The sequence below is a fragment of the Schistocerca nitens genome, chromosome 8 (assembly GCF_023898315.1).
Source record: "Schistocerca nitens isolate TAMUIC-IGC-003100 chromosome 8, iqSchNite1.1, whole genome shotgun sequence".
Lineage (NCBI taxonomy): Eukaryota > Metazoa > Arthropoda > Insecta > Orthoptera > Acrididae > Schistocerca > Schistocerca nitens.
Window position 1 is genome coordinate 172,271,196 of NC_064621.1, and position 22,287 is coordinate 172,293,482.

Genomic DNA, 22,287 nt, shown 5'->3' on the forward strand with positions numbered 1-22,287 from the left:
GAAGCTCTTCAACTGGCTCCACAAGTGCTGAGTGCAAGCAAGCGCTCGGCAGACCCGCATGGTCACCCATCCAAGTGGTAGCTGTGCTCGGCAGCTCTTACTTTGGTGATGTGACTGGAACCACTGTAGCAAGACCGTCGGCGCCAAATATGTGCTGCACAGAAATCATGAAAAATTTACGAATTTACGGTAGCTGTCCCACTTAAGCACAAGAGTCATCGTGAATGGGTGTCTAAGGTGTCAGTAATTGAGGTGGCCAAGAAAGTCAGTCAGACATCTAAAAATAGGTAACACATTAATGAGTTTAGTTACTAATAGCCTTCTCCTCTCTGCTTCACCTGCATATGCCTTTGACACATATATTGAACACATCTCCTCCCCCCCCCCTATCCACCCCTTCCTCTCTCCGTCTGTCCACCTCATTCTCCAGTCTTCATCAGTCCATCTCCTCATTCCTACTCTCTCTGTCTCTTCATCTCCTCCTCTTCTCTTTGTCTATTTCCTATACCCTATCTCTCTGACCATATCTTACTTCTTCCCTCTCTGACCATATCCACCTCTACCTCCCTCTTTCCATCTCTGATTCCCCCTCTTCCTTTCCCACCTGCTTCATGAATCTACACCTCCTCCTGTGTCTCTGTCCATTACCCCTCCCACTCACTCTGTGCATCCCCTCCTCTAGCTATCTCAACCTGTTCCCAGCCACGTTCATCATGTGCAACCCATCAGTACAGTTCATTAAAGCATTCCGATACTACTCCCACAACACTCGTGCTATACAGGGCAGGCTTCACATCAAGGGCTTGAAAATCATTCATTTCCACATGATGTACAGGCTACCATCAAAAACAGGTCGATAAATCAGCCTGAAACTACTCCAACACAATGCAACTATCATGCAACGTAGGCTACATGTTGGGACCCAGAAAACAATTTCTTGCCCATGACATGTAGGCACTGCCTTTGGAAACAGGTTGATTTCACATGCCGATTACGTTCCCACGCAACATTCTTGTCATGCAGGTCGGCCTATACGCCAGGCGCTGGGGTAGAAACGTTTTGGCCCTATCTCCACTCCTTTAGAAGGTGGGAGGTTACTAACCCTACAGGGATGGTACTCATGAGGCTTACTGTTCCTGTAGCAAATCTAGTTGAAATGATCAGGTGGTTTGGGAGGAGATCCCAGACATACACACATACACTCTGCTTTATATATGTGATGGATATGTACATTTAAATGTGGGGAAATGGGTTCCATAGTCCAGAACATCTCCTTGAAAGACTAAGAAAATTTTTATTCCAGGTTTAATTATTAATGTTTCTATTGTTTCCATTGTTATTTTAATTCTATAGTTCACTGTTTTATTGTTCAGATTCTTTCTGTTATACATTTAGAGTATCTAGATTGAATCTTTCACAGTGTAATGGCATGTACGCTGTTATGAAGTATGATAGATTAAAACTGTGTGCTGGATCCGGAATCAAAAATAGAACTTTGTCTTTCGTGACCAGTTATTCCATCGTCTTATCTGTCCGTGTGCAGCTGCAGATCTTCTTTCACAGTTTGCTATGAAGGGGAGAACTTGCGAATAGTTGAGAACATAGGAAGCTAGTGGTTGTCATGTATCTTATGAGATTAGTAGGTTGGTTTCAGAACTAATACTAGTTTCAGGAAGCGTACAACAGCTACTGCGTATATAATGGTAATGATTGTAGAAGAAAAATCTGAAACTTCAGTGTGATGTTAAAATTGGAATAGGCAGATATTGCGTCTTTTGTCAATAAAATTAATAGTATTTGACATGATCGGGAGTATTGGTGCATGCCATTACACAGTACTCGTTTGGTGCTTTCAGGAGCACATCAGTACGTAATGAAATCTGTTTGGATAATTTCCGGATGAACATGGCCGCGAAAGAATTCCGCCTTCGCACTGCTTCTTCCATTCACCTCGTGTGTCACATAAACTGTCGTAGTGTTAGTAGCCTCTTCCACATATTTTGTGACTGACACATCTTTCTTCTTACTACTTGTTTTCATTTTCTTTCCCTCTCACTTTTTGTTATTATTAGCTATCTTTTATTACCGCTGTTAGATTATTCTTTTGCAATGTTAGGTGGAGGGTCGTATTAATGGGTAAATTGGTGATCATTGTATACCATATTTTTCTTAAAAAAAAATTCCATTCTGGCCCGCACAATCGTGCGGATTAGGTTTTACATTTGTTGTGATTCAACTACATCACTTTCCGTGTAACTTCGGTCTGCAACGATTCTGTGACCCCGGCCTTCCGTTTCACAGTTGTTTTGTTCAGCATTGTGACAACCATAGCGCAACAGACCATTTCAAACTTCAACGAGAAGACGAAGCCATGTGTCACCGAGATAAATACGTTTTCCTATATTTCGTTATTTTAGGGCAATTCGTGCATTATTTTAGACTCAGAATATTTCATTTAACTTATGTAAGGTGTCCAAACACACGTATGAAGTGCCACTTGGGTATTGTGCTACTTGGATATTATACATGTCTGTATTTTGAGTACCACGATCATACTAGCGACTTCTTTAACAAACTATCAACATGAGTTTTTTGAGTATTTTTGTTTAATTCCAGAGGTCATAAAGTACAGAAACTGATACCTATCAGATAAATTTTCAGGAAATTTTCTATCAGGATGGAAAGGGCTGTAGAGCAGATGCACTATAATTCATAGTAGGCCTACATAATACAGTGGATGCAGGTGCACTATAGTACATGATTACAGATACACTATAGTACAATGATGAATGAGCTCTCTTATCAGTATGTCTAAGTGACTAGGTAACGTCTCTAGGTGAGCAGAACTCCCTTTTTCTTCTTTTCCTAACTGTCCTAACGTTTTCCTATGATGCGTCACGATATTTGTATGACCCCGTTCGCAAGGTGGAAGTAATTTCTGGATGATAATTATGGAACCACGTCGACGGTTTATGTATGCTACTTCTGCATAGACTTCCGTTGCGATGTCCCTATATTGGAACCATAAAATCTCCAAAAGAGAGAGATTGTATAGGGCGTCTAAGTAGATACTCTTTTCCTCCCTGGTCAGAAGCGAATGCTTCAGGTGTACTTGTAGTTCTTACGCAACTGGCTAACTCCACTACTCATCAATGAATGTGCGCTATGTTACAGGTGCTGTGGGCTGAGCAACAATTCTCCAAGAGCCGAGTGAAGAGGGAGGACCTACCAGTGCCGAAACAGTCGGAGATGCTCTTCAACGACGAACTCTGGGACCAAGAGTGGTACCTGGTACGAAACCAATAACTCCATATGCTTATTTTGTTGTCATTACATCATGATGTTAAGCAATAAAGAGTCCTGCTTGGGTGAAAGACTTAGGTGTGTACGCTTTCTAAATGTGACAATGCATTTTTCTGTCTAACGATGTAACGACGACCTCCCCTTCTCCACACTCGAACATGTAAACATGACCAAAAAAAATTAAAACACTCAGAAGACATGGCCGAATGTCAATGTAACTTCATACATGTTCACACCATCGGCTGGTGTGCAATTAACGTTGCAATTTTCTGTAACAGTTTGTAACCTCCCAACAGAAAAATTCCGTAACCTCCCAACAGTAAAAAATGTAATTATAACATTGACATTTAGCGTAACCTCCCAATAAATAAATTCCATAAACTACCAATAATAGAATGTGACTAATCTCTCAGTAAAAAATTGTCGCTCACTTATAACTTTTCAATAATGACTGTGAATTTAAACTGCTGAATTTTGGACGTCAGCAGTGCTGCGTCATGGCCCTGAAAGATCATTCTGAATAAATAGTACATTCTTACCTCAGTAAGGTCACCGGATAACGCGTATATATCTGCTGCTATAAGAAATTTTTCTGGCACAGCTCAGTTCAATGCTGGTCGATAGATTTGTCATGTATAAAAAGAAAGAACTGATTTTTCTTTACAATAATCAGGATGACCAAGGATTGGAGAAATTAGTAAAATCTTTAAATTGAGTTGAATGATTGTCGAAAGTTAATTTTTATAAGAAAGATTATTATTAAGAGATTTATTTTTAAAGGTATTTACATGGGACTTGATGTAACAATAATACATATGTGCGAGGCTGCTTTTTACCTTATACTACAACGCTCAGGCACCGCCATCGCTCCCACGACCGGCCCAGCCAACACGATACACACGACTGCTCGCTACTACTACACAGTTCCTACCGCACTGCTCTCTGGTCTGAGATTCTCTTATACCTTACATATCGCAGGCAGCGCGTGAGCTATCCATCGAAATTACATCTGCTCGAGTGCGCTAGCAACAAATTCCTTAATCATGGACCTCTTACAAGTTATAACGGCCACCATAGTGCACTAGTGACGTTCGTCTTTCACGTTGTTATCAGGCGCGGTAGGGCACTGAAGGGGCCTGAACAGCGACAACTATTGCGTAATCACTGTGAAAGACACGGAGATGCCATTTACTCATGTGAGAGAGCATTATCAGCAACTGACAGAGTGTGAAGCGGTCTCAGTGTGAGTGTCCATTTAGTTGGCTGGTCGAATGGTGAAATAACGAGATTTGTGGGACATTCCGATGTGGCAGTGCGCCAGTGTTTGGCTCAATGGGAACTCCAAGATAGGCATACACTTCGTCGAAGTTGTGTTCGATCACGTCTATCCTCTGACAGGTAGAAAGGTGAGATTTCTTTTCTGTGCACCAACCACACAGTAAGCGCTTCACATCTGCGCCTGCCGCCCGAGAACAAGTAACAGACTCCCTGCAACGTCCTGTGTCATCTCTCACATTTTGTCGGAGACAGGCAGCAGCCAGACTAGGGAATTGCTGTCGCATGCATAGTTTGCAATCAACACCACAACACAATCGGTGGCAGCAGATTCACGAGAGCCATTAATGAAATATTGTTTGGCAGAGAGCTAAACATTTGCTTAAAACAGTATTTGTTAATACATGCACTATTCAAACACGGCGGAATGGAACAGTATGCGCACTTGACATGACCAACATGTAGATAAGTTACATAATTTTAGGCGCATAAGCACCACAGTAGCCCAGTATCAAAACAATATTGAACATTATGCAGATCTTTGACATAAGCTCCCCTGAAACATAACATTTTTATTTTCTTTCTTGAAGCTGCAAATAAAGGGAAACATGAACAAAATACCTTCTCGTATGCAGCAAAATATGCAATAACCCTTTCTGCAAAAATGTTTGAAACAGTCTACGTATGCTTACAAAAAAGAACTGACTCTTTTGAACCGAGGATTCAAAAACCTATGCACATTATTCCATGGAAATCTGGGAAACTTACAACAGCCTTATACAAAAAGTTTCTGACAGATATAATGAAGCCCTATGTGCAGAAGAACATATTCGCCTGTTAATTGACTTGTTGGGAGGATAAAGAAATGCACACTTATACAACAAGATATTTCGAGATGTACTTGCAGAAGCATTGCCATCGGGCATTGCTCAAGTGATTCCTCCCGTACGCTTTCCGCTAGTGTAACCCTGCGAGATCTGTTATCATTGTCATGTAGCTAATGTGTTCAAAAAGGAATAGAATTGCTTTTATTTCATCTAGACCAGAAAAGAAATCATATCAAGAGAAGACAACATCAAAATACGTTCCCCTGAACATCACCAGCTATCCCCGTCAATATCTGGCATGATTTGCTACCAAACTCTGCGATGAGGGAGAACATTTTATGAATCGAAACCATGTTCGTTTACAGGAACGTTAAAACAACCCGATAGTAGTAAAAATGTGTCGTTTATAAATTATGCAATACGGCGATAAAATTGCTGCTCCCCTGTATCTACTATAAATACTGCCGCAGCACGTGTAAATCATCAAGTAAAATAATGAATGTAATTTTATGTACGAAGTTCTCGTGAACGCCTTGCAATCTCTTCCCGGAATTTGATTTCCAATGCCACATTTTGCTGTGCCTTCCCTTTTTATGCCTGTTATGAAAATATTAGTAAATCAATATCGTATTGAGCATTATTTCGGTTTATTTGCAGTATAAGTTATGTAAAAATGAAAATAAAAAAATAAAAATTTGGTTCTCCAGACAAACTCGAACCTGTGCCCCTAGTATTACCACAGCGAACTCTTACCGTTGCGCCAGCCACTCCCTTGAATGTCCGCTAGCATACATAGTTTATTTCTCTCCTGACCGACGCCAAAAATGCTTTTTTTTTCTAAACGGTCAGCCACATGTAGCTCCTAGTCATATCACTTTATTTCTGGCCGAGCCCTGCTTGCATCACAAATTTGTGCGAAATAGGTGATGACCAGTAGGCGTGGTCCCCGTGTAAGACTGCAACATCAGTAGTGCAATTATTTCGATATTGCAGCACTTTTGTTACTCCGAATTAAGAACTCAGGAAATGCATGCATGTCCAGAGCAGAGTGGTCAGTTACGAATAGGTGGAGACAAAGCGGTCAGGTGTCGGAACCCGAGGCCTGGCCTCGATGCCTCCCCCTCCCATCCCTGAATCACTCCCTCAAAGTAGCTTTTTGATTTATTTATTTTTGTTATTTTATTTTATTTCATTATTTCTTTTTACCAGGAACAGGGCAAATGAACAAAATATCTTTATTGGTACAAGTTTAAATACAACAGAAATGCCATCCTTCTGGCGGAAATAACACTAGACATTACACTGGTACAAGGCGAGCAATTTTTTTTATTAACAAGGTATGGGAAAAAAGGAATAATAATACTAATGTAAGCTAAGAGATGCGAAGGAATAGACAGTGGAGTGTGGGAAAAACCAGCGTGTTCTGGTATAGTGCATAAAAGGAAGAAGGCGCGTGTCCATGCACCTACTCCAATGTGGGGCACAATATACTAGGGCAGTTCAATAAGTAATGCAACACATTTTTTTTTCTCGGCGAATTGTGGTTGAAAAAACCGGAAATTTCTTGTGGAATATTTTCAAACATTCCCGCTTCGTCTCGTATAGTTTCATTGACTTCCGACAGGTGGCAGCGCTGTACGGACCTGTTAAAATGGCGTCTGTAACGGATGTGCGTTGCAAACAACGGGCAGTGATCGAGTTTGTTTTGGCGGAAAACCAGGTCATCTCAGATATTCATAGGCGCTTGCAGAATGTCTACGGTGATCTGGCAGTGGACAAAAGCACGATGAGTCGTTGGGCAAAGCGTGTGTCATCATCGCCGCAAGGTCAAGCAAAACTGTCTGATCTCCCGCGTGCGGGCCGGCCGTGCACAGCTGTGACTCCTGCAATGGCGGAGCGTGCGAACACACTCGTTCGAGATGATCGGCGGATCACCATCAAACAACTCATTGCTCAACTTGACATCTCTGTTGGTAGTGCTGTCACAATTGTTCACCAGTTGGGATATTCAAAGGTTTGTTCCCGCTGGGTCCCTCGTTGTCTAACCGAACACCATAAAGAGCAAAGGACCATGTGTGCGGAATTGCTTGCTCGTCATGTGGTTGAGGGTGACAATTTCTTGTCAAAGATTGTTACAGGCGATGAAACATGGGTTCATCACTTCGAACCTGAAACAAAACGGCAATCAATGGAGTGGCGCCACACCCACTCCCCTACCAAGAAAAAGTTTAAAGCCATACCCTCAGCCGGTAAAGTCAGGGTTACAGTCTTCTGGGACGCTGAAGGGGTTATTCTGTTCGATGTCCTTCCCCATGGTCAAACGATCAACTCTGAAGTGTATTGTGCTACTCTTCAGAAATTGAAGAAACGACTTCAGCGTGTTCGTAGGCACAAAAATCTGAACGAACTTCTCCTTCTTCATGACAACGCAAGACCTCACACAAGTCTTTGCACCCGAGAGGAGCTCACAAAACTTCAGTGGACTGTTCTTCCTCATGCACCCTACAGCCCCGATCTCGCACCGTCGGATTTCCATATGTTTGGCCCAATGAAGGACGCAATCCGTGGGAGGCACTACGCGGATGATGAAGAAGTTATTGATGCAGTACTACGTTGGCTCCGACATCGACCAGTGGAATGGTACCGTGCAGGCATACAGGCCCTCATTTCAAGGTGGCGTAAGGCCGTAGCATTGAATGGAGATTACGTTGAAAAATAGTGTTGTGTAGCTAAAAGATTGGGGAATAACCTGGTGTATTTCAATGCTGAATAAAACAACCCCTGTTTCAGAAAAAAAAAATGTGTCGCATTACTTATTGAACTGCCCTCGTAGAAAGTAGCGCGGAGAGTCTTCAGATGTCAGTAGGGGGGACGGGAGAGCTGCCGGCGTGTGGCACCATCCAACTGAGCTGGGGTGACGTAAAGATCGCGTGCAGATAATTGGCGAAGAAGGCGCAGTAGCGCGGTCGGTGCTCGACTTCACTGTGGGCGGTTTGTAAGTACTGCCAGAAATCAAGGCCTGATTTTGTCGCCATCATTATACATGTAGGTGATCGTCCATACCTTGATCCATATAATCGAATGATTTTCGGTGGCGGGGAAATAAGTATCCTCAGGATGGATAAAAGTCCATGGATCAATAGAGTCCGGCGGAACGCGGAGGTAACAGGCAACGAACTGTCGGGCAAGTTTCCAGACGTCACTGGTGGCAGCACAAGTCAGTTGGTGGACGTCGTCATCCATGAGGTGGCAAATGGAACAAAGTGGAGAGTCCGTTAGTCCGATGGCGTGAAGACGTTGATTTGTGGTGAATTTTCCACTTGCGACGTGGTACCAAGTTCCCCGGACGTTGGAGGGAAGGAAAGGCTGGTGGATATGACGCCAAACCGCTTGGACGTATGTCTGAGTTCGATATTGTTGCTGGATATGGAACGAAGCAGTGGGGTGTAAAAATTTTTAGGTGGAGGAGAACGCGTGGTTGGTAAGTGTGTGTGGGCATAACTAAAGTCGACGATGAAAACAGACATGTGCGTCAGATGGTGCTTGATGTGTACTGGTACTGGTGGCGTTATGGTCGCGGGCACAAGAATTTCCAGCAAGCTGCGCGTAAGGGAGGTGCCCCCGTGCCACTGCTTGTGCATGGTGGACATATACAAGGACGCCGCTCGGAGTCGCACATTGACAAGGCCGAGGCCTCCTGCTCGAGGGGGAAGGGTGAGCGTGTCGTAGCGGACCTTGAAGAGCGTACCGGCCGTAAGAAAGTATCCGAAAGCAACCTGGAGGCTGCGTCCAATAGTTGATGGCAGCGGGAGAACCTGTGTAATGTGGACCATTCTGGACGCAACATGTTGATTGAGGTATTGGACACGTTGTAAAGAATCGAGTCGGCGGAGAAGATTTTGTCGCACCATCGTGCGGATAGTTTGGAGTGCACGCCGAAAATTGATGGCGCACGGTGGAGGTGAAAATGATACCAAGGTATCGTAGTTTTTGCACACACGGGAAAGGTGCTAAGTCGTCGTGTGACAGGCCGCGTCCAACGGACATTGCCGTAGACTTTGCCACATTCATGTTACTGCCCGCTGCAGTTCCGTGCGTTGATATCAAATCAAGTACCGTTTGTGTTTCACTCCGTGAGCGGACCATGAGGAGGAGGTCGTCCGCATACGCACGACATCGAAAACTGTGCTGTCGCAAAGTGAGACCAGAATGGTGGCTCGTCAGACTCCCGATGAGTGGCTCCAGGCTTATGGCATAGAGTAGGGTCGAAAGTGGGCAACCTTGCCTTACGGAACGCCGGATCGTCACTGGTCCCGCCACACGGCCATTAACCTGAATCAACGATTCGGCGGAGCCGTACAGGTGCCGGAAGACATCGATAAATGCTGGTGGAAAACCCATGCGGTTCATCGCTGAGAACAGAAAACGATGCCGCACCTTGTCGAATGCGCTGTCAAAATCGACTGCAACCACCGCGGCGCGGAGTCTGCACGCCACTGCCAGTGCAATTAAATCGCGACATTCTCCTGTGGCTGTTTTTATATTAACTGAACCACCCGGAGTTGTCAGTTCCGGAGATAGAATGCTAGGCAGGACCTTGTGGCATCGCGTCGCCAGTAAGCGTGTAAAAATTTTATAGTCTGCATTAAACAGAGTCAGGGGACGGTAATGTGCTGTCGTCACACCCGGTGTCGGTTTGTGGATGGGTATAATAATTCCCGTGACAAAGGACGGCGGTACGGCGTTCTCCATCGTCATCAGTTCATGAAACATCGTCGTCCACCGTGACGCCATTAGTGTGAGGAAAGCGCGATAAAATTCTATCAGCAATCCGTCGACACCAGGTGACTTATTCAGAGCACCTTTGTTGATTGCATCGTTGACTTCATCACGGGTAATTGGCTCCATCAGTTCGTCCGCTTCGTCGCTGGCGAGGGTGCGAGTTACGTATGGTAACACAGACTCCGGCGTGGTTGTCGGTAGACTTCTCCTGGTACATTGTGCGGTAGTGGTCGACAAGGGCACTGACGATTTCGGCCTGGCAAGTGACGTGCTGGTCGTGACAGGTGTTGATCTCGGTGATGAGTCGTTGTCGTCGATGTATCCTATCGGAGGCGATATGATGCATGTTGGGATGTTCTTGTTCCGCCGAATCTTGACATCGGGTTCGCACCATAGCCCCCTGCAGTCTGCTGCGTGCCAACTTCACAATTTGCGCCTTAATCCTGCTGCGTTCCCTCTGGGTGTCGGGGATGGGCGGCTGGGCGTCCAGGTCGCGGAGAACGGCGTAGAAATAGTCGGTAGTGTGCCGGCGCCACCTAGCAACTTCCTTGCCATATTGAATCAAAGTACGTCGAATGGCAAGTTTTGCACATTCCAGCCAGCAGGTCAAGGTCGTGCGGTACTTAGGTAAGCGACGTTCACAGGTGGCCCATGTCTCGGTAACACGTTGAAGACATTCGGGATCATGAAGATGGGAGGTGTTTACCTTCCACGGTGCACGACTACGCCAGACCACTTGCTGGGGGAGGAGAATATTGCAGATGTACGCACAGTCGTCCGAAAAAGCCAAGGGCCAGAGTTCTGCACCTTGGACTGTAGGGGTGAGATCTCGAGAGACGTAAATCCTATCAAGGCGGCTCGCGGAGTGACTCGTCTGGTAAGTATATTCAGGCGCGTCGCCGTGCCGAACTTCCCAAGCGTCGCGGAGCAACAGATCTCGGACGACAAGACGCAATTCTTGACAGGTGTTGTAGTGGGGCACTTGATCCTTAGGGTGCAAGACAGAATTACACTACGAATGTAGTGTGGGACAATACGTTGATAATGTGGGTTTCGCAGGAGGCGTGCCAGAGAGAAATCCCTTCAGTCGCACTTTCCTCTGTGTCCTCGGTGGCTCAGATGGATAGAACGTCTGCCATGTAAGCAGGAGATCCTGGGTTCGAGTCCCGGTCGGGGCACCCATTTTCATCTGTGCCCGTTGACGTATGTCAACGCCTGTAAGCAGCTAAGGGTGTTCATTTCATTGTAATTTCACAATTAAAATCACCCCCAAGCAAGTAATGGTCGCAGCGTCCAAGAAACAAAGTGGCGATTTCTTCTGAATAGAAGAGTGCCCTGTCGCGTTTGCGGGTGGAGCCTGACGGAGCGTAAATGTTGACAATACGCGTCCCCATGACGGTGACGGCCATGCCTCTGGCGTATGGAAGGTATGTGATATCGGCCACTGGAATGCCTTCTCGGGATTAGATGGCTATGTCGCGTCCCAAGTGGTTACCAGGAGAAGGATAAGTGTTATATCTCGCGACGTCTGGAAGTGTGGCCAAGTGAACTTCCTGTAGTAGTGCGATGTCGACGACCGACGCCCATATCATCTCTCGCAGCAGTTGAAGCTTCACGCGTGAGCTAATGGTGTTATTGTTTATCGTCGCTACTCGGTAGGTTTGGAGCCGTACCCCGCCGCGGAGGGGAACTCCACCAGCGGAGGATGGAGAGGGGCGAGGCCACGGCGAGTCGTGCCGTACGCCACCTGACGGCGTTATCAGCGGTGTAACGAGGCTTCCGTCTGGGGTAACTCTGTCCCCAGCATGTGGTCTGGGTCTTCATCGACGTCCTCAGTCCACACCATGGAAGGTGCTGTCGTTGTGATGGTCGTACGTTCCACTTCGGTCGTAGGGGCGGAAGACGTCTCGGCGGCAGTCGCAACGGTGGAGTCCATTGGTTCAGGAGCACCTGGGCGAGCCAGTAGAGTAGGCATCGACACAGCCACAGTCGGCGTCGTGTTGTCGTCGTGCGTATCGTCGTGCAGGTTCTCCGAGGCCTCGTCGGGTCGGACGGCCTCTGAAGCATCAGGGGGAGGCGATCCGTCTCGTTCCGAGACTGTACGGCGCCTCCTCTTGCGCCTCTTAGGTGAACGTTGTTTGCGGGTTCGTCCCTCTGTGTGGGAAGACGGAAGGTCGCGGCCCTCTGGCAGGAAGGCCGTCACGGGAACACCAAGTGAAGGGGCGTCCATATGATCGGCCGGATGAGGATCGGAAGTCGTCGCTGTTGGTAGTGGCGCCGGAGTAGCGTCTGGCTGTGAGCGCGATGTGTTGGCCCGGCGGTATCCGTAACAGAAGGAAGGGTCACCGGTACGTGGTCCGACGGGCGGCGGCCGGTGGGAGGAGAAGAGAGCGCCGATGCGTAGGTGATCGGTAAAACCGTCGTCGGAGCCGGAGGTGCCACGGTAGCGGCTGGCAATTGGGTGAGTCGTCGCTGAAGACACTCAGATCTGAGGTGGCCTTCTTTGCCGCACCCGGAACAGGTCTTGGGTTGGCCATCGTATATGACAACCGCGCGACACCCGCTAATTTGCAGGTAAGATGGCACGTGGCGATAGAGATCGATGGTGATCTGTCGTACACCGTTAAGAGCGGGATACGTTTGGAATTGCGCCCAGCGTTCGGCACTGTGGCCATGTACAGCGCCATAGGGGCGGAAAGCCGCGATAACGTCTTCCGCCGGGAGCTCGAACGGGAGTTCGAAAACTCGTATGGTGCGCATTCCTAAGCCTGCATGGTCGACAGTGACCGCACCGACACTGCCGTCGGCAAAAGCGTAACCCATGTTTGGTGTCCCAAAGTATTCTTTCACATGTCGCGTCATTGACGACTTCGACGTACACCGTACTGCTTAATATGGACAAATGGATGCCCAAGATGTCGGAAGCTCGGATCTTAGCAACGTCACGTAGGAAGCGTTCCACTTCCAAAGCCTTTGGTCGTGCGTAGTCGTTGCGAAAGTTGAATCGTAGTGTTGATTTTCTAAAGCGCTTGGCCATGGTTCTAGTGCACGTAAGCGACGGCCGCTGAAATGTAAACAACAGCGAGCGCGCACGCTACGCAGGCGGAAACAACAACACGTCCGTACTGCACGGCGGCGAAAGCCGGACTGTCCTTTTGGCTATGCATGAACGACTCAAGGCCAGACCCAAATTTCCATATGTCGTCAAGTATGTGTCTACAAACTGTATTCTAACATTCATTATTTGTATTACCCGAACAGGCGAGACATTTTCTTTGAAAGCTGCTTGCCATATTTTGGCGGATAAATACCGTATTGCAGTACCTGTGTTATTCCGAATTACGAGGCAATGGAATTAACATGGCAGCTACAGCGGTTATGAAATACCGGGTGATCAAAAACTCAGTATAAATTTGAAAACTGAATAAATCACGGAATAATGTAGAAAGAGAGGTACAAATTGACCCACATGCTTGGAATGACATGGGGTTTTAATAGAACCAAAAAAATACAAAAGTTCAAAAAATGACCGACAAATGGCGCTTCATCTGATCGGAATAGCAATAATTAGCATAACAAAGTAAGACAAACCAAAGATGATGTTCTTTACAGGAAATGCACAACATGTCCACCATCAGTCCTCAACAATAGCTGTAGTCAATGAATAATGTTGTGAACAGCACTGTAAAGCATGTTCGGAGTTATGGTGAGGCATTCGCGTCGGATGTTGTCTTTCAGATCCCTAGAGATGTCGGTCGATCAGGATACACTTGCGACTTCAGGTAACCCCAAAGCCCATAGTCGCACCGACTGAGGTCTGGGGACCTGGGAGGCCAAGCATGACGAAAGTGGCGGCTGAGCACACGATCATCACCAAACAACGCGCGTAACAGATCTTTCACGTGTCTAGCAATATGGGGTGGAGCGCCATTCTGCATAAACATCGTACCTCTCACCCGTCGTGGTAGCAGTTACAAAACCAGAATCACGCATTTCCTCGAAGAAAAAAGGCCCGATAACGGTAGATGTGGTAAATCCAACCCATACCGTGACTTTCTCGTCGTGCAATGGAGTTTCCACGACAGTTTTAGAATTTTCGGTAGCCCAAATTCTGCAGTTGTGGTCGTTGACAGACCCTCGGAGAGTGAAATGAGCTTCGTCGGTCCACAACACGTTACTCAACCAATCGTCATCTTCCGCCATCTTTTGAAACGCCCACACCGCAAATGCCCTCCGCTTCACTAAATTGCCAGGTAACAGTTCATGATGCCGATGAATTTTGTACGGATAGCATCGGAGGGTACGCCTAAGTGCCAACCAAACAGTAGTGTATGCAATGCGGGTGCGACGTGCGACTGCACGAGCGCTGACTTCCCCGTGCATAGACGAACCCGCTACAGTCTCAATTTCTTCCTAAACTGTCTCAGCAGCATTACGGCTTGTGCTCGGTCGGGCACTACGGTGTCTATCGTCTATACAACCCGTCACTTCGAAATCATTCTCGCCACAGCTGCATTTGTCAACGGACCTTTACTGGTTCGAATCCCCTTCCTATGGCGATAGAATCGTAACGCTGAACTAGCACATTCCCCAATCTGATAATACAGCTTCACTAAAAGCGCCTTTTCAGGTAACGTCAACATGCTGCAACTGCTGGCGCATCTGATTCTCTCTCTCGTTACAGCTCCTTTTATACACGATTGTCATGCGCAGTCACTGATGTTTTGCTGTCCAGCGCCATCTGTCTGACATTTTGTGAACTTTGTATTTTTTTTATTCTAATAAAACCCCATGTCATTCCAAGTATGTGTGTCAATTTTTACCTCTGTATCTACATTATTCCGTCGTTTATTAAGTTTTCAAATTTATACTGACTTTTTTATCACCCGGTACATTAAATGTATTCGCAGCTGCGAACATGGACAACAAATCTCACCTTATGGCAGGTACTGGGGCTACTTAAAATCAAAATATCTAAAGAACATTATTGTTTTAGAAGTTCAGTTCAACGGACATTTCACTGCTGGGTGAAGATTATCCTCCACTGCGTATAATGTTCGCTGGCAACCATCTTCTAAAAGATGTCACTCGCAGTCGAGATGAATAATTCCGTTATCTACAGTAGTTTCAGCCTCAAATACCGAAACTGTTGACAGTTGTGTCACTTTTTTACCCTGAAACAAGGAGACAGCGGGCTATATGATTCTATGCTATCTATTATTTCCCCCTTTTTAGTGCGGAAGATCTTATCGAATTTATTTCGAGTCTTGAAGTGCCCTGTTCCAGAAACAAACAGTCTGTTTCCAGAATGAGATTTTCACTCTGCAGCGGAGTGTGCGCTGATATGAAACTTCCTGGCAGATTAAAACTGTATGCCCGACCGAGACTCGAACTCGGGACCTTTGCCTTTCGCGGGCAAGTGCTCTACCAACTGAGCTACCGAAGCACGATTCACGCCCGGTACTCACAGCTGTACTTCTGCCAGTACCTCGTCTCCTACCTTCCAAACTTTACAGAAGCTCTCCTGCGTCTCGGTCGGGCACACAGTTTTAATCTGCCAGGAAGTTTCATATCAGCGCACACTCCGCTGCAGAGTGAAAATCTCATTCTGGAAACATCCCCCAGGCTGTGGCTAAGCCATGTCTCTGCAATATCCTTTCTTTCAGGAGTGCTAGTTCTGCAAGGTTCGCAGGAGAGCTTCTGTAAAGTTTGGAAGGTAGGAGACGAGGTACTGGCAGAAGTAAAGCTGTGAGTACCGGGCGTGAGTCGTGCTTCGGTAGCTTAGTTGGTAGAGCACTTGCCCGCGAAAGGCAAAGGTCCCGAGTTCGAGTCTCGGTCGGGCACACAGTTTTAATCTGCCAGGAAGTTTCATATCAGCGCACACTCCGCTGCAGAGTGAAAATCTAATTCTGGAAACATCCCCCAGGCTGTGGCTAAGCCATGTCTCTGCAATATCCTTTCTTTCAGGAGTGCTAGTTCTGCAAGGTTCGCAGGAGAGCTTCTGTAAAGTTTGGAAGGTAGGAGACGACGTACTGCCAGAAGTAAAGCTGTGAGTACCGGGCGTGAGTCGTGCTTCGGTAGCTCAGTTGGTAGAGCACTTGCCCGCGAAAGGCAAAGGTCCCGAGTTCGAGTCTCGGTCGGGGACACAGTTTTAATCTGCCAGGAAGTTTCAAACAGTCTGTTTCCCGACGACATAGATTTAGGTGCTTCAAATATTTCTTTTAAATTTTAAATTAATGCATCGATTTTGTAAACTGATGATACATTGACTTATTTCCTGGTCTATGAAATTAATACTGTGGCAGTATGGTGGGAGAATGGCTTTGTCTTCAGTTAGTAGCATAGTGTAATTAGGAATATAATACACGTTCCAAATTTCACCCTTCCTCTTCTTTGCATTATGAGGAAAGGCTCTAGTAACTGGAAGTCTTACTCTTGTCTTCATTTACATTAGCGACTCAAACCAAACGAATTTAATTACTCGCAACTAATTACTGTTTCCGGCAAGTCCTAGTGAAACCGCAGCTGACTATGATTTATATGGAAACGACAGCTGACCTTTGTAATTGTAGCGGAATACAGGCATATGAGGCTCAAGAGGATATGATTAGTTAGCACTACATGAGGTATAAATGAAACTAAAGGTGTCCAAGGATTATGAACTCTTAGTATAATGGAAATCGTCTTATAGGGGATCATGTATGCAGTGCTCACATTTATGTTGTTTGTATAAACTGAAGCGACTCTGAATCTTACTTAATTACAAAAACAGTAATCTATAAACACAAACAAAATAGTGGTGCCAGGAAATTGGGAGTGTGAGTCACCTCTTAGTATGATGCTACACCCTCTCTGGCCTGCAGACAGATATGGGGATCCCGCTACCTAAGCGAGTGCATTTGCATCAGGCAGACAGTTCATAGAGACAAGTGTCGTGTGTGGAAAAGCTATGTCCTGTAGTGAAGTTGAAATACACTCCTGGAAATGGAAAGAAGAACACATTGACACTGGTGTGTCAGACCCACCATACTTGCTCCGGACACTGCGAGAGGGCTGTACAAGCAATGATCACACGCACGGCACAGCGGACACACCAGGAACCGCGGTGTTGGCCGTCGAATGGCGCTAGCTGCGCAGCATTTGTGCACCGCCGCCGTCAGTGTCAGCCAGTTTGCCGTGGCATACGGAGCTCCATCGCAGTCTTTAACACTGGTAGCATGCCGCGACAGCGTGGACGTGAACCGTATGTGCAGTTGACGGACTTTGAGCGAGTGCGTATAGTGGGCATGCGGGAGGCCGGGTGGACGTACCGCCGAATTGCTCAACACGTGGGGCGTGAGGTCTCCACAGTACATCGATGTTGTCGCCAGTGGTCGGCGGAAGGTGCACGTGCCCGTCGACCTGGGACCGGACCGCAGCGACGCACGCATGCACGCCAAGACCGTAGGATCCTACGCAGTGCCGTAGGGGACCGCACCGTCACTTCCCAGCAAATTAGGGACACTGTTGCTCCTGGGGTATCGGCGAGGACCATTCGCAACCGTCTCCATGAAGCTGGGCTACGGTCCCGCACACCGTTAGGCCGTCTTCCGCTCACGCCCCAACATCGTGCAGCCCGCCTCCAGTGGTGTCGCGACAGGCGTGAATGGAGGGACGAATGGAGACGTGTCGTCTTCAGCGATGAGAGTCGCTTCTGCCTTGGTGCCAATGATGGTCGTATGCGTGTTTGGCGCCGTGCAGGTGAGCGCCACAATCAGGACTGCATACGACCGAGGCACACAGGGCCAACACCCGGCATCATGGTGTGGGGAGCGATCTCCTACACTGGCCGTACACCACTGGTGATCGTCGAGGGGACACTGAATAGTGCACGGTACATCCAAACCGTCATCGAACCCATCGTTCTACCATTCCTAGACCGGCAAGGGAACTTGCTGTTCCAACAGGACAATGCACGTCCGCATGTATCCCGTGCCACCCAACGTGCTCTAGAAGGTGTAAGTCAACTACCCTGGCCAGCAAGATCTCCGGATCTGTCCCCCATTGAGCATGTTTGGGACTGGATGAAGCGTCGTCTCACGCGGTCTGCACGTCCGGCACGAACGCTGGTCCAACTGAGGCGCCAGGTGGAAATGGCATGGCAAGCCGTTCCACAGGACTACATCCAGCATCTCTACGATCGTCTCCATGGGAGAATAGCAGCCTGCATTGCTGCGAAAGGTGGATATACACTGTACTAGTGCCGACATTGTGCATGCTCTGTTGCCTGTGTCTATGTGCCTGTGGTTCTGTCAGTGTGATCATGTGATGTATCTGACCCCAGGAATGTGTCAATAAAGTTTCCCCTTCCTGGGACAATGAATTCACGGTGTTCTTATTTCAATTTCCAGGGGTGTAGATACTTCTTGCGAATTACTATGGGTAGAGGTTATACTCAACAGCCGTACCAAAATAATAATAGGCTCCTTCTGCCGACCACCCGACACATATGATATAATAGCTGAATGCTTCAAAGAAAACTTGAATGTCATTACAAATAAGTACCCAACGCATACACTTATAATGGGTTGGCGAAAATACATGTTCAAATCCGGTGGTAGACAGAAAACATCTTCCGAAATTGTACTAAATGCTTTCTCTGAGAATTACTTTGAACAATTAGGTCATGAGCCTTCCTAAGAGAGTCTCCATTCCTTCCAAGATAATTATGTAAGTGTAAACCAGATATGGCTCAAATTCAAAGATACAGTATCGACAGTAATAGATAGATTCATACCGCATAAGTTAATAAGAGACGGGACAGAACACCGTTGCAGAAGCAACGAAAACAGTATGCCAAATTCAGAAGGACGCAAAATCCCCAAGACTGGCTAACTTTCACGGAAGCTCGAAATTTAGTGCGGACGTCAGTGCGAGATACTTTTAATAGTTTCCACAACGAAATATTGCCTCAAACTACGGTAGAAAAGTCAAAGAGATTCTGGTCGTATGTAAAGTACACCAGTGGCAAAAAACAGTGAATACCGTCACTGCGCGATAGCGATGGAAATGTTACCGATGATGGTGCCACTAAAGCGGCGTTACTAAAGACAGTTTTCCGTAATTTCTTCACGAAAGAAGACGAAGTAAATATTCCAGAATTCGAAACCAGAACGGCTGTTCGCATGAATGAAATAAATGTAGATATCTTAGGTGTTGCGAAACAACTCAAATCACTTAAGAAAGGCAAGTCTTCCGGTCTAGACGGTATACCAATCAGGTTCCTCTCAGAGTATGCAGACACAATAGTGCCTTTCTTAGCAATCATATACAACCGCTCACTTGACGAAAGGTCTGTTCCTAAAGACTGGAAAGTAGCACAGGTCACACCAATATTCGAGAAAGGAAATAGGAGTAATCCATTGAATTACAAACCCATATCACTGACCTCAATTTGCAGTAGGATTTTGGAGCATATACAGTACTCGAACATTATGAATCACCTTGAAGAAAATGACTTTTTGATACATGACGAACACGGATTCAGAAAATATCGTTCTTGATAATCAAATTGCGTGCATATGGAGTTTCGTCTCAGTTGTGTGACTGGATTCATGATTTCCTCTCAGGGAGGTCATAGTTCGTAGTGATAGACGGTGAGCCTTGGTAAAAATTGCTATTTTGAAGAGCGCGCCGCAGCGCGTAGTGTGAAGCAGTCGCCCTCCGTTTCTGGCGGTGGCGCCGCTGTGGCAGTCGCAGCTTTGGTGTCTCCCTCTGGTGGGAAAGGGGAAAGGTTGCCTGTTCACGTGCATATAAAGGGCGCTATGAACTCGCCAGTCAGTTGGTCTGGGTCTGTCTCTCGTCCGCATTTGTTAGGCAGTTAGTGTCTATCTGTCGTTCGGATCAAACTTTAAAGCCGGAAAAATGAGAGTATTTCCACTCCGCCAGTATGAGAACTCAGCGAGCGGTCGCCCGGTCGGGGCTTAGTTTCTGCATCTGAGTCTGCGCGTTAGGCCGCGAGTCTGCTCGAGTTTGCTCAGGCAATGGTCATTGGCGGTTGGATCGATCGGTTGGTCGGTCGCGCAGTGAGACACAAGATGAATTGACCGTCTTGAGCGTCGGCGCATGTGAGGTCGCCACGGGAGTCCAGTGGGCCGCGGCGTATAGCGAGGGGTGGTGACTTCGCGGTCGACACGAGAGCAACAGGAGTCAACCCATGACATCAGTCTGGCCGGTGCGAGCTGCGACGCCGTGAGACGGGAGATCGGCGCGCCTTCCTGCGCCCGTTGAAGCGGCTGGCAGCGGACGGTTCGGGAGAGCGATTTGGGGGTGCTGCGCCAGGTCTTCTCGAGAAATCGCAGTTTATTAGAAGTGATTGGTGATATCTTGTTTGATGTACTCTTGTTAAATTCTACTTGTTTTCTTGGTGAGGTCATCAGCCGTTTTGCTTTGGGGTCGTCTTACCATTCTTCTCCGTTTGCCCACCCGCGCGTAGGTGGTTGTTTATAAATTGGGTGGTCCGTTTTTCCCTTGTGGAGAAGGGGCGGGTTAGAACCTGCGGTTCGGGTTGTTCGGTAATCTCCATATCACTCTACCGTACGTTAGTAGCTGCCTCTGTCATGTTTGTCGGATTTGGTGTGTTAACGGTTTTATTGCTTGGAGTGTAACGGCCTAATACCTGAAATATGTTTTGATCTTTGGAAACTTTGATATTATTGCCTATGATCTTGAGAGGCGGTATCTGTGTACAGTAGAGCATCTTAACTATTGTTTATCCAACCTTGTAGAATTTTATATAAGATTGCATTTCATGGGCTTTTATTTAAATGATTATTTTAGTATATAAAGTTGCCACCCTTTCACCGTAACAGTTTACTTAAAAGTTAAAATTAAGGTTAATATTTTAAGTGTTAGTGTTTTGTACCATTTCCATCTCTCCTACGGCGGGGGGCGGGGGGGGGGGGAAGGGTGCACAGTTTGTGTGCTTGTGTAAATTGTTAAAACCCTTAGTTTAAAGTTATCTGGTGTGTTGCAAATTTGCACGAGTGTAGTCTTTCAGAGACTGTTGTGAGTGGTCGTAACTACGGCTGTGTCAAAAGGGAGCGGCAAGGTTCTCTGCCTGAAAGCTCATACAGTCAAAATTTGTTTCTTTCTGCCTCTGAATAAATTGTAACTTTGATATTTAGAGGGAGGATTCTGATTATTATTTTAAATCTGTTTCTTAAAAAAATGCTTTCAGGCACTATTAAAGTGAGTAAAATTCCCATTTGCTAAAAGGCATTTGATTATGATTTCATCAGTAACTCCCTGGCAACTACTTCCATGCTTACATAGTGTAAATAAATGTGTTAATGTTCTTGATGAATCGCTAGTAAATAAAATAAATTCTTAAGAATATTCTTTGAAAATAAATCACGGTTCAGACGGTAAATCATTGAGTAGAACAGAAATGATATCTGGCGTTCCGCAAGGTAGTTTCATAGGCCCTCTGCTGTTCCTGATTTACATAAATGATCTATGTGATAATCTGAGCAGCCCGCTTAGATAGTTTGCAGACGATGCTGTAATTTAATGTCTATTAAAATCATCAGACGATCAATTCCAATTACAAAATGATCCACATAGGTACTAAAAGAAATCCGATAAATTTTGGGTATACGATAAATTGCACACATCTAAGGGTTGTCAATTCGACTAAATACCTAGGAATTACAATTAAGAGCAAGTTAAATTGGAAAGACCAAATAGATAATATTGCTAGGAAGGGGAAACAAATACTGCGCTTTGTTGGCAGAACACTTAGAAGATGCGACAGACCCACTAAAGGGACAGCCTACATCACACTTGTCCGTCCTCTGCTGGAATACTGCTGCGCGATATGGGATCCTTACCAGGTAGGATTGACGGAGGACATCGAAAAAGTGCAAAGAAGGGCAGCTCGTTTCGTGTTATCGCGCAATAGGAGTGAGAGTGTCACTGATACGATACGTGAGTTTGGGTGGCAGTCACTGAAACAAAGTCGGTTGTTTTATTTGCGCTGAGATCTATTTACGAAATTTCAATCACCAACTTTCTGTTCCGAATGCGTAAATATTTTGTTGACACCCACGTACGTTGGGAG

General features: G+C 46.4%; 1 protein-coding gene and 2 non-coding genes across 4 annotated transcripts in view; 2 read left to right on the forward strand and 1 right to left on the reverse strand.

Annotated features, from left to right (window-relative positions):
* The window catches only part of LOC126199013 (neuroendocrine convertase 1-like), a 522,936-nt gene that overhangs the window by 316,400 nt on the left and 184,249 nt on the right, over window positions 1–22,287 (forward strand). For both annotated transcript variants that reach the window (XM_049935697.1, XM_049935696.1), the window contains exon 4: window positions 3,175–3,291. In XM_049935697.1, coding sequence (XP_049791654.1) covers window positions 3,175–3,291 — 117 coding nt within the window. The remainder of the gene's footprint in view (window positions 1–3,174; window positions 3,292–22,287) is intronic.
* Window positions 15,560–15,634, reverse strand: Trnas-cga (transfer RNA serine (anticodon CGA)). Its single transcript has one exon. It is a non-coding gene; the product is annotated as a tRNA-Ser (tRNA).
* On the forward strand, window positions 16,259–16,333 carry Trnas-cga (transfer RNA serine (anticodon CGA)). The gene has a single exon. It is a non-coding gene; the product is annotated as a tRNA-Ser (tRNA).